This window comes from Labeo rohita, chromosome 11 (genome assembly GCF_022985175.1).
Source record: "Labeo rohita strain BAU-BD-2019 chromosome 11, IGBB_LRoh.1.0, whole genome shotgun sequence".
Lineage (NCBI taxonomy): Eukaryota > Metazoa > Chordata > Actinopteri > Cypriniformes > Cyprinidae > Labeo > Labeo rohita.
Window position 1 is genome coordinate 8283780 of NC_066879.1, and position 13946 is coordinate 8297725.

Below are 13946 nucleotides of genomic sequence, written 5' to 3' on the forward strand. Positions count from 1 at the left end.
TGATATCTAGTACCAATAAACAGTTCGAGTCTGTTTATGATTTTCCTCGTGACTATTTCAAGCAAACAGACCCAGTTTTGTGCGAGAAACATCGGTAAGTTGCACCCGTAGCTCTCAGGAAGCGAATGTGGAATGAATGTGTCCTAAATTCATGCTAGCCTAGTACCATGACGAACCGTTGAGTTGTGCAGCTTGGGAAGATTCCAGTAGAGAGATCTCATCTGCCTCTCTTTTTTCACCTTGTAATGTCTGAGCGCAGTGGTCATTTCTCCAGGAGCTTGGCTAGGTTCTGTCTCAGGTCGCTTAAGTCGTAGATCTTGACGTCTAAAGTTTCAATGACCTTCTGCACCGCGCTCTCCGCTCTGGTCTGGGCGTCCTGGGATGAAGATAAAGCGTTCTCTACCGTTCGCACTCGTTTCTCCAACTCGGAGTTCTGCGCTTCCAGATCCTAATGTCAAGACAAACAAGCATTATAACCAGTAGTCATCTTAAGTCACCAAAACCTGAATGTTCATGTCTTTCTTTTTGAGTCGAAGAGAAATTAGGGTTTTTAGGGGAAAACATTTCAAGATTTTTCTCCATATAGTGGACTTCAATAGGGATCAACAGGTTGAAGGTTCAAATTGCTTCAATGCAGCTTCAAAGGGCTCTACATGCCCTGCCTTTGAACCAAAGTACAAAGATGAAGAACTAACCTTGCGTGACCTTTCCAACGTGATTATTGTAATGCCTGAAGTCCAGCTAGGGCAAGACAATCATTTGTGAATAAAAGTATATACATTTAAAAATTTTTAAGAAAATGATCAATTGTACTAGAAGAGACCCTTATTCCTCGGCTGTGATTGTGTAGAGCCCTTTGAAGCTACATTGTAGCTTGGGCCTTTAACCCATTGGCCACACTATAGATGTTTTTCCTGAACGCGGAAGTCACGCCTGACTCTCACCCAGAAGGATCCTTTGCAGTTTTAGTCTCCGATGTTAATATTCCGAGCTGATAATCTAATGTTAAACGTATTAAAATGTTGTTGTTTTTTTAAATCACATGGCTCCATAGCGCCATCACTTTGCAATGTCGCAATGACCGTCATTTGTCAGTGCCTCACTCATCAAAGTTTAATGAGTGTGTAGTTGACACAAAGCTGCTGACGTTAGCTACATTAAAAACAGATGGGCGCTATTTGAATGGGTTCCTATGGAGACCGGAACAGAAGAGCATCCAATCGGACGTTAGAATTCGTAATAGCGGCACTCATTGTTTACTTAGGAAAAAGGTCTATATGGAGAAAAATCCTGGAATGTTTTCTTCAAAAACCTTAATTTCTTTTTGACTCAAGAAAGAATGACATGAATATCTTGGATGACATGGGGGGTGAGTAAATTATTAGGCAATTTTCATTCAGGAGTGAACTAATAAAATAATATTTCTTCTTTAAATAGTGCCTTTCAGGATCTTAGGGTTGTTATACAAGAAATAGGAGACAATCGTGTGGCAAAGCAAAGACCTAACAAAAGCAAATAACAACAAAACAAAGCAAAAGGAAATTAACATAATTACGTTAAAGGAGAACTCCACTTCCAGAACAACAATTCACAAATAATTTACTCACCCCCTTGTCGTCCAAGATGTTCATGTCTTTCTGTCTTCAGTCGTCCATATAATGGACTTCATTGGTGCCCCGATTTTGATGTAGTTTAAATGCAGCTTCAAAGGGCTCTAAACGATCCCAGCCGAGGAAGAAGGGTCTTATCTAGCGAAACGAGCGGAAATTTTTTTTGCAAAATAATTTTTTTAAAATACTTTAAGCACAAAAGCTTGTGTAGCGCAGGCTCTGGGATGCACGTTCACAACGCTACGTGCTATTGAATCACATCGAAAGGTCACGCGGAACTACAGACCCAGTGTTTACAAAGCGAATGCGTGAAGACTAAGAAAGTGCAAGTAAGTTTGTAAACGCTGTTTACATCATTTACATCGGATCATTTTACCGACTCGGACCTCAGCTAAATGAACAAATCTTTTTTCAAGTCATTTCGTTCATTTTAGCAAAATATAATTAAAATGTTACGTGTTACAAAACTATAATGCTATAAGAAACAGAAAAGATTAATTCATTGTTTACCTGGGTCTTTAGTCTATGATTAGCTCACGTCACCTCTTATCTGACAAGTTTTCGGGTTTGAGTCGTTCGTTCATCACGTGACAGCAGTATAAGATGAACGAATGACTCAAAAAACCCGAAGACTCAAAACAGGTGAACTAATTCCAGTACAGAACCTAATAGGATGTTGCACATGCACGACTGAACGAATCACTTCCCGAGACGACTTGTTCTTCCCGAGTCACATTAAAGATTCGTTCAAAATGAAAGAATCATTGAAGAACGACCCATTACTAATTCGTAGCATCGTGGACGCACATCCCAGAGCTTGTGCTACACAAGCTTTTGTGCTTAAAAGTATACAAATTTTTATTTAAAAAAAAAAAAAAAAAAAAAAAAAAAAAAAAAGACAGATCGCTTTCCTCAGAAACCATAATTACTTTACAACTGAAGACAGAAAGGATGACAAGGGAGTGAGTAAATTATTTGTAAATTGTTGTTCTGGAAGTGGAGTTCTCCTTTAAAGAAACAATATTATAGAGGTTCATAAACAAAGTAGCCATAAAAAGTTCTTTACTTAAATGTTAACTATAAATGAATATACAGTGCCCTACACAAATATTGGCACCCTTGGTAAATATGAGCAAAGGCAGCTGTGGAAATAAATCTGCATTGTTTATCCTTTTGATCTTTCATTTAAAAAAAGTTGCAAAATTCTAACCTTTCATTGAAGTAAAACAATAGAAAGCTTGGGGGAAATCTCATTATTAAATTAATGTTTTTCTGTAGTTCACGTTGGACACAATTATTGGCACCCAATTATTGCAACGTCCTTGTCCCAATAAAACAGCTCTGAATTTTCTCCTATAATCCCTAATGAGTTTGGAGAACACCTGACAAGAGATCAGAGACCATTCCTTCATATAGAATCTCTCCAGATCCTTCAGATTCCCAGCTCCATGTTGGTTCTTCTCCTCTTCAGTTCACCCCACTCATTTTTTAAAGGGTTGAGGTCAGGGAACTGGGACGGCCATGGCAGAAGCTTCATTTTGTCCTCAGTGACACATTTTTGTGTTTGTTATCCTGATGGAATATCTAAACAAGGCCCATTATAAGATTTTTAACAGTGGCAATCAGGTTTAGATTTTTATTTTATCTCTTAGTATTTGATAGAATCCATGATGCCATGTATCTAAACACGATGTCCAGGATTCTCTGGCAGAAAAATAGGCCCACAACATTAAAGATCCAGCAGTTTATTTAAATGTGGGCATCGGGTACTCTTTATCCCTGTCTGCACCAAACCCATCTTGAGTGTTTGCTGCCAAAAAAGGTATTTTTTTAGTTTCATCTGACTATAGAAGCCAGTCCCGTTTGAAGCTCCAGTCATGTCTAATGACTAAATATGCTGGAGTTTTTTTTTTTGGATGAGTGAGCAGGATTTCTCTTGAAACTATATTCAGAACTATATTCTTTGGTTTGATGATTAAGGGAATTTGGCCTTTGTGTTCCTCATATTTATAATCCTGTGCAACAGGAAGTCATGGCTGGACAATTTCATGTTCCTAGTCACCCTGGTGTGCTACAAAAATGTAAATATGAATGGGAATATACTTCAGAGATATTTTACTCATAAGAATTTCAGGGGGTGCCAATAATTGTGACCAACGTGAACTGGAGAAAAACATTTATTTCATAATGAGATTTTCTCCTCACTTTCCATTGTGTTACTTCAACAAAAGGTTCAAATTTTGAGCTTTTTTTTGAATGAAAGAATGAAAGGATAAACAATGCAGATTTATTTCCACAGCTGCCTTTACTCATATTTACCAAGGGTGCCAATATTTGTGGAGGGCACTGTAAATGAAATACTACAGAAAATAAAAAACATCTTGTCATTTTAATTTTATTTTAACTTGATGTATTAAACTAACTAAAATTTATTAAAAAAAAAAAAAAAAAAAAAAACGAACTAAAATTAAGAGAAAAATTAAAATTAAGCAGAACTGAAAATCTAAAAATAAAAACTAATTTAAAATATTAATAATAAACTATAAATGATACTAAAATAAAACTGGTCTGAAGCTAGCAAAAAAATACTTATTTTACCCAACTATCAGTAAAGTTAAAGGGTTTTACCTGTATCCTTTGACAGGCCTCTTCCCTTTCTTTCTCCAACTCACTTAAATCTGGTTTCTTGCCTCGCAGAATCTTTATTTCCTGTAATAACCAAAATGTAAAAGTACATCTATTTCTTTCAGTGGAAATTCACTGATATAAAAATGGACTGAAACAAAAAATAATAATTTTGTAACATTTAAAAAGTGCAGTATATAACCAGCATCACGGTTTCTATACTAATTCATTAAAAATATTTAAGCAATTCTGTATTTTTTTTTTAGATTTATGAGTATGGTTTTATGCACTGGCTTGTTCATAGGGGACCTGGATCACAATTTCAGTAATTATGCACAGAAGTACTTGCAGTAATTATGCACAAAAGGTAGCTGTACTCTTAGTGTCACTAACACCAATTACATAAGTACATCATGATTATCAGTGGGTGTAAAACAGCACGAAAAATGCAAATGAAAGCAATAAGCCCCAAGAAGCCGAATTTATAACAGCTAAGGGGCGTTGTTAAGCACGATGTGAACCGAAGTGCCTAAAACCCCCTTAGCTGTTATAGATACACTGTAAACCATTGTTTCACAGGGCTTATTGCTTTTATAAAATGGTATTCCATATACGGTTTCACAAAATAAAACAGAGCTAAAAAAGTGTAATGATATTAATAAAAACATTATTCTTCCGCCAAACAGTGTAGTTCCTCAGAAACGTGGTTGCAACAAAGTGGCTGCCAAGGAACTCACAAAGGTGTATGTTTGTAGTAGTGTCGTCACGAAATACCAAAATTTTGATACGATACCTGAAAATGTCATGATACTACTACTGAACCGATACTACGAAAAAAAACATATGTTTAAAGAACATACCGGTATATCACGCAACACTAGTTTGTAAATTTACAACAGATTTGAACGCAGCTCAACCAATCAGCATCAAGGACAGGAACGATCCGTTTTATAAATCGCCATAAATTGAGAGAAAGGCCACAGCAAATTCAGGAATTGTAGGCCCCAAAAATCTATGCTAAATCCTGGTTGGACTGATACACACACACGTATATAAATATCTAAATATCTAGAAGCCACATCTCAAGCTGTCGCTGTATTTACATGTATGAGTAACGTTTATAGATGATTGTGTTTGTAAATAAATCTTTAGGTATTAAATAGACGTTGAAAATGCAGCATCTGTGCAGCTTACAGTCTGGACATTATAATGGGATCGATCTGTAAGTGTAGACATGGTGAGTCTCAAGATGGAGTCTGTTACAGTGTCAGTTAGCGCTGTTACTATATTAAGCAATCTTTACCTCATCTTTAGCTCTGATAAGAGCCTCCATCTCTGCCATAGTCTGTGTGAGCTCATCATTGCCCGTCTCGCTGGAAGCAGAAACCCCGCTCTGAGCCTCCAGATCTGCAACCTGAAACATCACACCAACAGAACACAGCTATTACAAGATCTGTCATCAAATTGAGGCCGAACCATCAGCCTGAGCCCTACTGCATAAAACCATCAGAGAAATGGAGAATGAGACATGTTGTGTAATAATACGCTTTCTACCTTTCAAAAACACGTGCCAAGTTCTTAGAAAAGTTCTCTTTTATTCATCTATCGGTTTTGTAGAAAGTTTCAAGAAATGGTTCAATTTAATGCCACAGGGTGTAAATTTCACTCTATTTATAAAAGTAAACGTTTTTTAAAACAAATATCATGAAATATTACTTCATAACAACAAATTAACAAATATATTTAGTTTAATATATGACATAGTAATTCAAACAATTTGTTTAATATTATAATATATTAATTTCTAAATATCAGTAGCTTCATATTATTGATTGATATTGTGCAATATTAATTCATGAATTTTAGTTTAATATTGTGAACTGTAATATTAATAAATATGTTTAATGTTCCTAATTATTAATTCATAAATATCATTAGTTTAATATAGGAAATAGTAATTCAAACAACATTTGTTTAATATTATGAAATAATAATTCACAAACATGAAATACTATTATTTAAATCTGTTTAATATTATGCAATAGAACTTCATAAATATGATTTGTTTAATATTTTGACGTTAATTTATAAATCAGTTTAATGTTATGAATTGTTAATTATATAACAAATATATTTAGTTTAATATTTGAAACAGTAATTAAAACAATTTAATACTATAACATTAATTCATAAACATCAGTAGCTTAATATGAAATAATATTGTGCAATATTAATTAATACATTTTAGTTTAATATTGTGAACTGTAATATTAATAAATCTGATGTTCTTAATTATTAATTCATAAATATCATTAGTTTAATACAGGAAATAGTAATTCAAACAACATTTGTTTAATATTATGAAATATTAATTCAAAACATCATTAGTTATCAATATTATGAAATATTTATAATATTTATAAATCAGTCTAATGTTATGAATTATTCATTAATAAATATAATTAGTTTAATATAAAATAATTCACAAACATCATTTGTTTAATATGAAACATTTTATAAATCTGTTTATTAAATAGTAATTCATAAATACAATTTAATAATTTAAAATGTTATATTTATAAATATCTTTAGTTTAATATATGAAATATTAATTCATAAATATTATTGCAAAATGTTACATTAATAAATCAGTTTAATATTCTTAATTATTAATTCATAAATATCATTAGTTTAATATATGAAATAGTAATTCAAACATCATTTGTTTAACATTATAAAATATTAATTCATAAATAGCATTAGTTTAATATTGTAACATTTTATAAATCATATTTATTACACAATATTAATTCATAAATATAAATAGCTTAATATGAAGAAATATTACTTTATAAATCATCTATTTATTATTATGCAATATTCACAAATATAATTAGTTTAATATGAAATATGAAAAATCAGCTTAACGTTATGAATGATAAATTCATAAATATTAATATATGAAATTGTAATTTGAACAATTTGTTTAATCTTATAAAATATTATTTAATAAATATCATTAGTTTATTATAAAAAAAAAAACTGAATTCACAAACAATTAGATTAACACCATGAAATATTAATTCACAGATATCATTTGTTTAAGACTGTAAGATATAAATTCATAAATATAACTACATTTTTGGGTAGTTGCACCACATGACATTTAGCAACTAGAACTGTTTTTTTTTTCTTTTAATAAAAAAAGTCAAATTATTTGATATTTTAAGAGCCTTGACACTTAGTCATGAGATCTCAATATGATATAACTTCCTGTTTATGCTTTTTTCCACACAACAAGACTTTTCAATTCAATTTTTAATAAAAAAGAACTACTTCATTGCTTATTTTTGGTCTAACAAATAATAATAAAACTTTATGCCAAACTACTCAAATATAACTCAGAATATATTTAAATATTTTTTTCTTGATTATAGGTAAAAAATTCTGAAAACTGAAAATTGTGTTTATTTCCAGGAGAAAAAAAAAAAATAGTAATTCAATGTGGTCTCAGACTTTTGGACCCCACTGGAAATTAATAAATGAAATTTATAATAAAAATTAAAATAAATTTAAAATAAAATAAAATAAAATAGCACATGATCCAGTATTCTGTGCTTTTACTTTCCACACATTCTCGTCTTCAGGTGTTTATAATTTACAGGCAGCACTTTCTCATGCTCACCCTGAGGAAAGTAAAGCAGGCCATTCCTGTACTGGAGCTTTTAGGATTGTCAAAACTCTGAGCCATTTTTCCAGTTTGTGTTGGGAGAAACTTAGCCGTCCCATTTTCCCCACGGTCATTTGTCTTCCCTCTGTTCCGGACAATGAAGGCGTATTGTCTTTTCCTATAAATATCCCTCCGCACGCTCTCCGAAGACCTGAACTACATACGTCACCTGGTTGATGTTTGCTTCAGCAGACCTTCAAAGTGTTGTGGAATCCTTTATGCACGATTATGTAAAAACGCTGAAGAGTGCCAAAGGGAAAATATTCAGCTTGCTTGAGCAACTGCTAAAACAAATTGTTAACACATGACAACGTCCAAATGTGGATCTTATCCTTATGTGGTCCTCAAAAAAGCAGCAGAGTGAAAAAACAGCTCTTGTATTTCCCAATCCACTTATGAATATTTAATTACAAAACCTTTTTACATTTTTTCCATGCTGTGAAAGTCAATAAGGTCCAACAGAACATTCCTCAGCGTTCCTTACCTGCTCTCGTAGGCGATCCGTTTCCTCCTGATACTCTGCTAACTGTTTTTTCCATTGGTCAATGCTGCTGTTAGCTTCATGAAGAGCGGCGACCAGCTTAGCGTTGCTGTCCCGAAGAGAAAACAGCTCGGCTTCCGAGTTTCTCTCGCATATCGACCTGTGAACAAACCAACATCTGGGTTTCAATTATACTTAGATCTTTCCTTCTGGAAGCTGAGGTAAAGACAAATTTTGTTGAACAGTTTCAGTCCAATGGCAGCAGATGGTAAACACAGCACATATGGCTGAGTTTTGAAATGTCATTTCTTTTGTGTTACCTTTATATTTAAGTGAATCACAAACAGACTGTGTGCAAATGATTACTGATGTCCCTTGCCAGATTTCGGATTTAAAAGATAAGCATGTTTTAACAGCTGCTTTGATTTCATCTTATTTTGTAAGTAAGCTGTTCACTGGGGCTGGGTAAAAAAAAAATATAAATTTCTCAATTGTAATCAATTCTCAATTTTACGAAACTATTTTGATTCTTAAAAGGTTATCGAATGCCCATTGATATGACTCTTTAGGGTCTTAATGAAAAGTCTATAATATACTTAGGTTAAAAATTCTCAATGGTAGTGTAAAACAACACCTTTTTACCTTGCCAAAATCTGCTCTGCAAAAATCATCTCATTCTGGACGAGGCTGCTTTAAATGCAAATGAGCTCTGCTCGCCCCGCCCCTCCCTTCTCTCTGTGGAGTGACGAGCCTGTTTTCTTTGCTAACTAGCACATTATTAGGAAAGGCGATCGCAAAGATTCATTAAAAAAAAAACCTTATACTCACTTCTGCTGTAGGTGAAGCTGGATCATGAATGATTCACGCAAACATAGACGCATTTATGTAGATCGGGAGGCGCATTCACTTTACAAACAAACGTAATTTACTGCATCTTCAGCAGCTCAGATGTCGGGAGTAAATGATGACCACTACGTTCATTATTACATCCGGCAACACAACACCTCAGACGCTCAATTCTTGTCTAATTTACATCCCTGCTCCGGCATCAAAACATGGAGGTTGGACTGTTACAGCTGATCTGAGGTAAGACGCTCATGTCAATCAACTATTGTCGGAGCGGCCTCTGTGGATGTGACACCACAACGACAGGCATCTGAGAATGGCTTGATGTGAAAAAGTGGAATTATTTTTACAGATTAATTAAAAACCACCACATGGATTTTTATCATTACAGGGTATTTTTTTACATACACTGACAACACACATTAATGTTCAAACAACATGTAAAAGTGAACTTAGCATCTGATGACCCCTTTAAATCCCATGAATCGATTAGTCTAGCCTGTTTTTAGTCAATGAAAGTTGTAGCGCAACTCCCATCCAATAAATCATAATAAGCTTTGTGCTTTGTTGCTTTTGATTTGAAAGAGAGTCTTTGACTTCAAATTCTGACCATTTTATTACAGTATTCAAACAATAAACAGTTTTGGCGTTGTTTAATGTGGAGTGACAGATCGCTGTAGCGCCTCAGTTCAGGAGAAGCGAAAGTGGGAAGCGCGTGCGAACTGATCATCTTCTCCACTTCAATATCAGTTTCAGCGCAAGGTAAACTTGAATAAACATCCAATGGAATGTTAAAAGAAAAAGTACAACTTACCGAAATCCGTATCCTGTCTCCATATAATCCATGTAATCAGTCAATGAGTGTTTCAACCACGCCAAAGACGTCAATATAACAGCTTGTAAACAATGTGTCACATTTACCTCAGAAAAAAACATATTCAGTGACCTTAAACTTGTTAGTCAGCTAGAAAAATTAACTCTAGAGAGTAGCATCTTGCTAAATATAAAGCGTATTCACGTTACATCAACAATCCTGAAGTCGGCTGTTGCGGCTCAGCCATGCATTAGACCTACACTTAAAGGGGTCATCGGATGCCAAGTTCAGTTTTTAATGTTGTTTGAACATTAATGTGTGTTGGCAGTGTATGTACAAATCTACCCTATAATGATACAAATCCATGCAGTAGTTTTTAATTAATCTGTAAAAATAATATCCCCTTTTTCAAATGGCGTCACACCCACAGAGGCCACTTCCACAATAGTTAATTGACATGAGCATCTTACCTCAGATCAACTGTCACAGTCCAGTAACCTTCCTTGAGCAGGGATGTAAGTTAGATTGAGTGATTGAGGTGTTGTGTTGCTGGATGTAATAATGAACATAGTGGTCGTCATTTACTCCCGACATTTGAGCAGCTGAAGATGCAGTGGATTACGTTTGTTTGTGAAGGGAATGCACCTCCCGATCTACAAATATCCGTCTATGTTTGCACGAATCATTCATGATCCAGCTTCACTTACAGCAGAAGTGCGTATAAGGTTTTTTTTAATGAATCCTTGCGATCGCCTTTCCTTATGACATGCTAGTTAGGAAGTTTACCGACTAAACGCAGCTAAATGTGGCTAAAGTAAACAGGCTCGTCATTCCACAGAAAGAAGAGAGGGGCGGAGTGAGTACAGCTCATTTGCATTTAAAGGAACAACCCCTTAGAATGAGATGATTTTTGCAAAGCTCATTTTGACCAGGTAAAGAGGGTGTTGTTTTACAAAACCATTATTTTTAACCAAAGTATATTATAGACTTTTCATTAAGACCCTAAAAATCATATAAACTTGTGGAAAATGGGCATCCGATGACCCCTTTAAGTGAATATGAATGGCAGGCAATATGCAGCTTTTGTGTGTTTGAAACCAAGAAAAATGGCAGGATAGTGTAAGATTCACACAAGGCCACATCATGCACCTGCAATGCTTATGTGAATGGAGAAAACAGAATAACACTTTATAGGCTACATAAAAAGATATATATAGGCCTATACACAAAATATATTTGACTGAAATTATTAACAGATTAACAAAACGAAAGACAAAATTGCACTGAGTTTTAGATGATTGTAACATGCTCCAAAGTTCACAGAAAGGAAACCTAATGGCAGAAAGACATTTTTTTTTTTATTTTGCAAAAGCTTTACAGTTTTGAATGATGTTTTGCTTCTATCTGTATGACCAACCCAGACAGCATACGTACATCTGCAAGATGTCTGTTAAAGATCACTTGATCTGTAAAGCATCTGCTGTGCACGAACATCTGACAGACGTCTACAAGATGTCAGTTTTACATACTTTCTAAATCATAAACATCTTAAAGACATCTAATAGACGTCTATTTGACATCTGACAGGAAACGTCCTACAGACGTATTGCAGATGAGCAAAAAAAAACACCTCTTCCAGATGTAAATACAGATGTCAAATAGATGTCTCTGTGATGTTGCTAACTGTTCATTATCAAAATAAAATAGTTAAAGAAATATAAAAAGCTATACTGCTCAATTTAAATAGTCTGTAGTACCATCTGTGCCGTTCAGCATCATCACCGCCTCTCTGCTGATATAGCCTATATGAAGGATGATGCATCCTATCGGTGCATCCCTAGTGGAAATATTACGTTATTATTACATTTAGTCTCTAAACGGCTATTAACAGAGGCCAGAAGCACTGAAGACGGACATAAAGAGGAGAAAATACTGTAGCAGGCAGATCAATCTCACTGTTCGCAATGCACAAAATATATGAATGCATCTCTGATACATTTAGCCTCTCTATAATGCATTATAAAGCAGTGTTAATAAGTGTAGCACAGCTTTGTGTACAGCAGTAACCAAGGAAACACTATCGCTTCTTAGCATTGAGTCCTGTATTAAATTCAGTTTGTCAAAATATAATGCCCTTTTCTGCTTACTAAGTCCTTTTCTATATGATTTAGCAGTTTCCACACATTTTTTTCCTTGGTTCAGACGTCATAAATTAGTAAATTCAGTGGTACATTAACCGTGCAATCCATCTAGTGGATGATGCGGCAAATAGTGGATGTTTATATATCATGGTTCGCAAAACTGTTCCCATTGCCATTTTGCAAAATATTGCTTTTTCGGATTGCCTGAAAAACCACCTCAAGCGAGCTTGAAACCTTTTTGGTGATATATAAGTGTTTTTGCGAAACTGATGTTTTTTCATTGTGTTCAATTTGCGCAATTTGAAAGAGAATGAAAACGCAGCTACTGTGGCTCTGTGATGTTTTTAGCCGATCTGCATCAGCATATTCAGTGTGTGTTTTGTATGGTGAAGTACTTCATGCTTGAATCCGTAAAACTTTTGACGACAAACTCGCTGCCAATTACCCCAGAAAACTACTGAGGAGGAAAAGTACGTCAGGCGGATTGATTAGATTGACGTGCATCTGAGTGAGTCAGTGTGGTTACATTAACTGGCAAAATGATTTTTAAGCAGTTTGTCTCCAAGAAATGAATTATCGTAAAAGACAACTTGATGATATTTGATGGGTGTCTGGGAGATCTGAATGTTTTACCCTTCAGAAAGCATCTTCCTCATCTGTTCTTTCTCTGTGGATTCCTCCATGTCAGCACTCTTGCTGCGAAACAACTTGTCTTCACTGGAGCCATTGACACCAAGCAATGGAGGAGACTGACGGTCCTCTGACAGCACCTGATAGATAATATAACGATTTTAAACATTTTTAATGTCTCGTGTTCATCAAGGCTGCAATTGTGTGCTCAAAAATACAGTAAAAAGAGTAATATTATGAAATATTATTACAATTTAAAGCAGGGGTGCTCAAACTTGCTCCTGGAGGGCTGGTGTCCTACAGAGTTTAGCTCCAACCCCAGTCAGACACACTGAACCACCCTTTTTAAAAAATAAAGCTTCTATATTGGCATCAATGGTTCCACGAAGAACCCTGAACATCCATGGGACCTTTCAAACGCAGAAAAGGTTCTACATAGTCAAAAGGTTTAGATTTTTAAACTGTTCTTCAAAATGGTTCTTTTAAGAACTGTTTACTGAAAGGTTCTTTGGGGAACCAAAAATGGTTCTTCTATGGCATCACTGCAGAAACACCATTTTGAAACCTTTATTTTTAAGAGTACAGCTAATCAAGCTCTTACTAGGCATACTAGAAACTTCCCAGCAGGTATGTTGAAGCAAGTTGGAGCTAAATTCTGCAAGACACCGGCCCTTACCCTGTTGGAAAAAAACAGCTAAAACCAGCCTAAGATGGTTGGCTAGTCTTAGCTGGTTTAAGCTGGAAGTAGCTGGTTTTGGCTGGTCTTCCAGCCTGAAGTGGCCAAAATCCCTCTAAAACCAGCCTGCTGACCAGCTATGACCAGCTAAGACCAGGCTGGATGACCTAAGCTGATTGGCTGGGTAACATACTGTTAACATGTAGTTAGCATGTTGCCAACATGTTTAACATGATTATCTTGTTTCTAACATGTTTCTAATGTGATCAACATGTTGTTGACATGTTGCTAGCATTATTTGTTATTTTTAACATACACTGACCAAAATTATAAACGCAACACTTTTGTTTTTCGCCCCCATTTTTCATGAGCTCAACTCAAAGATCTAAGACT

General features: G+C 34.8%; 1 protein-coding gene across 3 annotated transcripts in view; it reads right to left on the minus strand.

The window, feature by feature from the left end:
- Window positions 1–192: 192 nt before the first annotated feature.
- Window positions 193–13946, minus strand: part of homer3b (homer scaffold protein 3b) — a 31832-nt gene continuing 18078 nt past the window's right edge. For 2 of the 3 annotated variants that reach the window (XM_051122307.1, XM_051122308.1), the window contains 5 exons: window positions 12881–13017; window positions 8450–8606; window positions 5539–5649; window positions 4239–4319; window positions 193–448 (listed from right to left, as the gene is read on the minus strand). In XM_051122307.1, coding sequence (XP_050978264.1) covers window positions 263–448; window positions 4239–4319; window positions 5539–5649; window positions 8450–8606; window positions 12881–13017 — 672 coding nt within the window. In that variant the 3' untranslated portion in view covers window positions 193–262. Of the gene's footprint in view, window positions 449–1591; window positions 1749–4238; window positions 4320–5538; window positions 5650–8449; window positions 8607–12880; window positions 13018–13946 lie in introns of those variants that run through there. The other variant, XM_051122309.1, reaches the window with a different exon arrangement.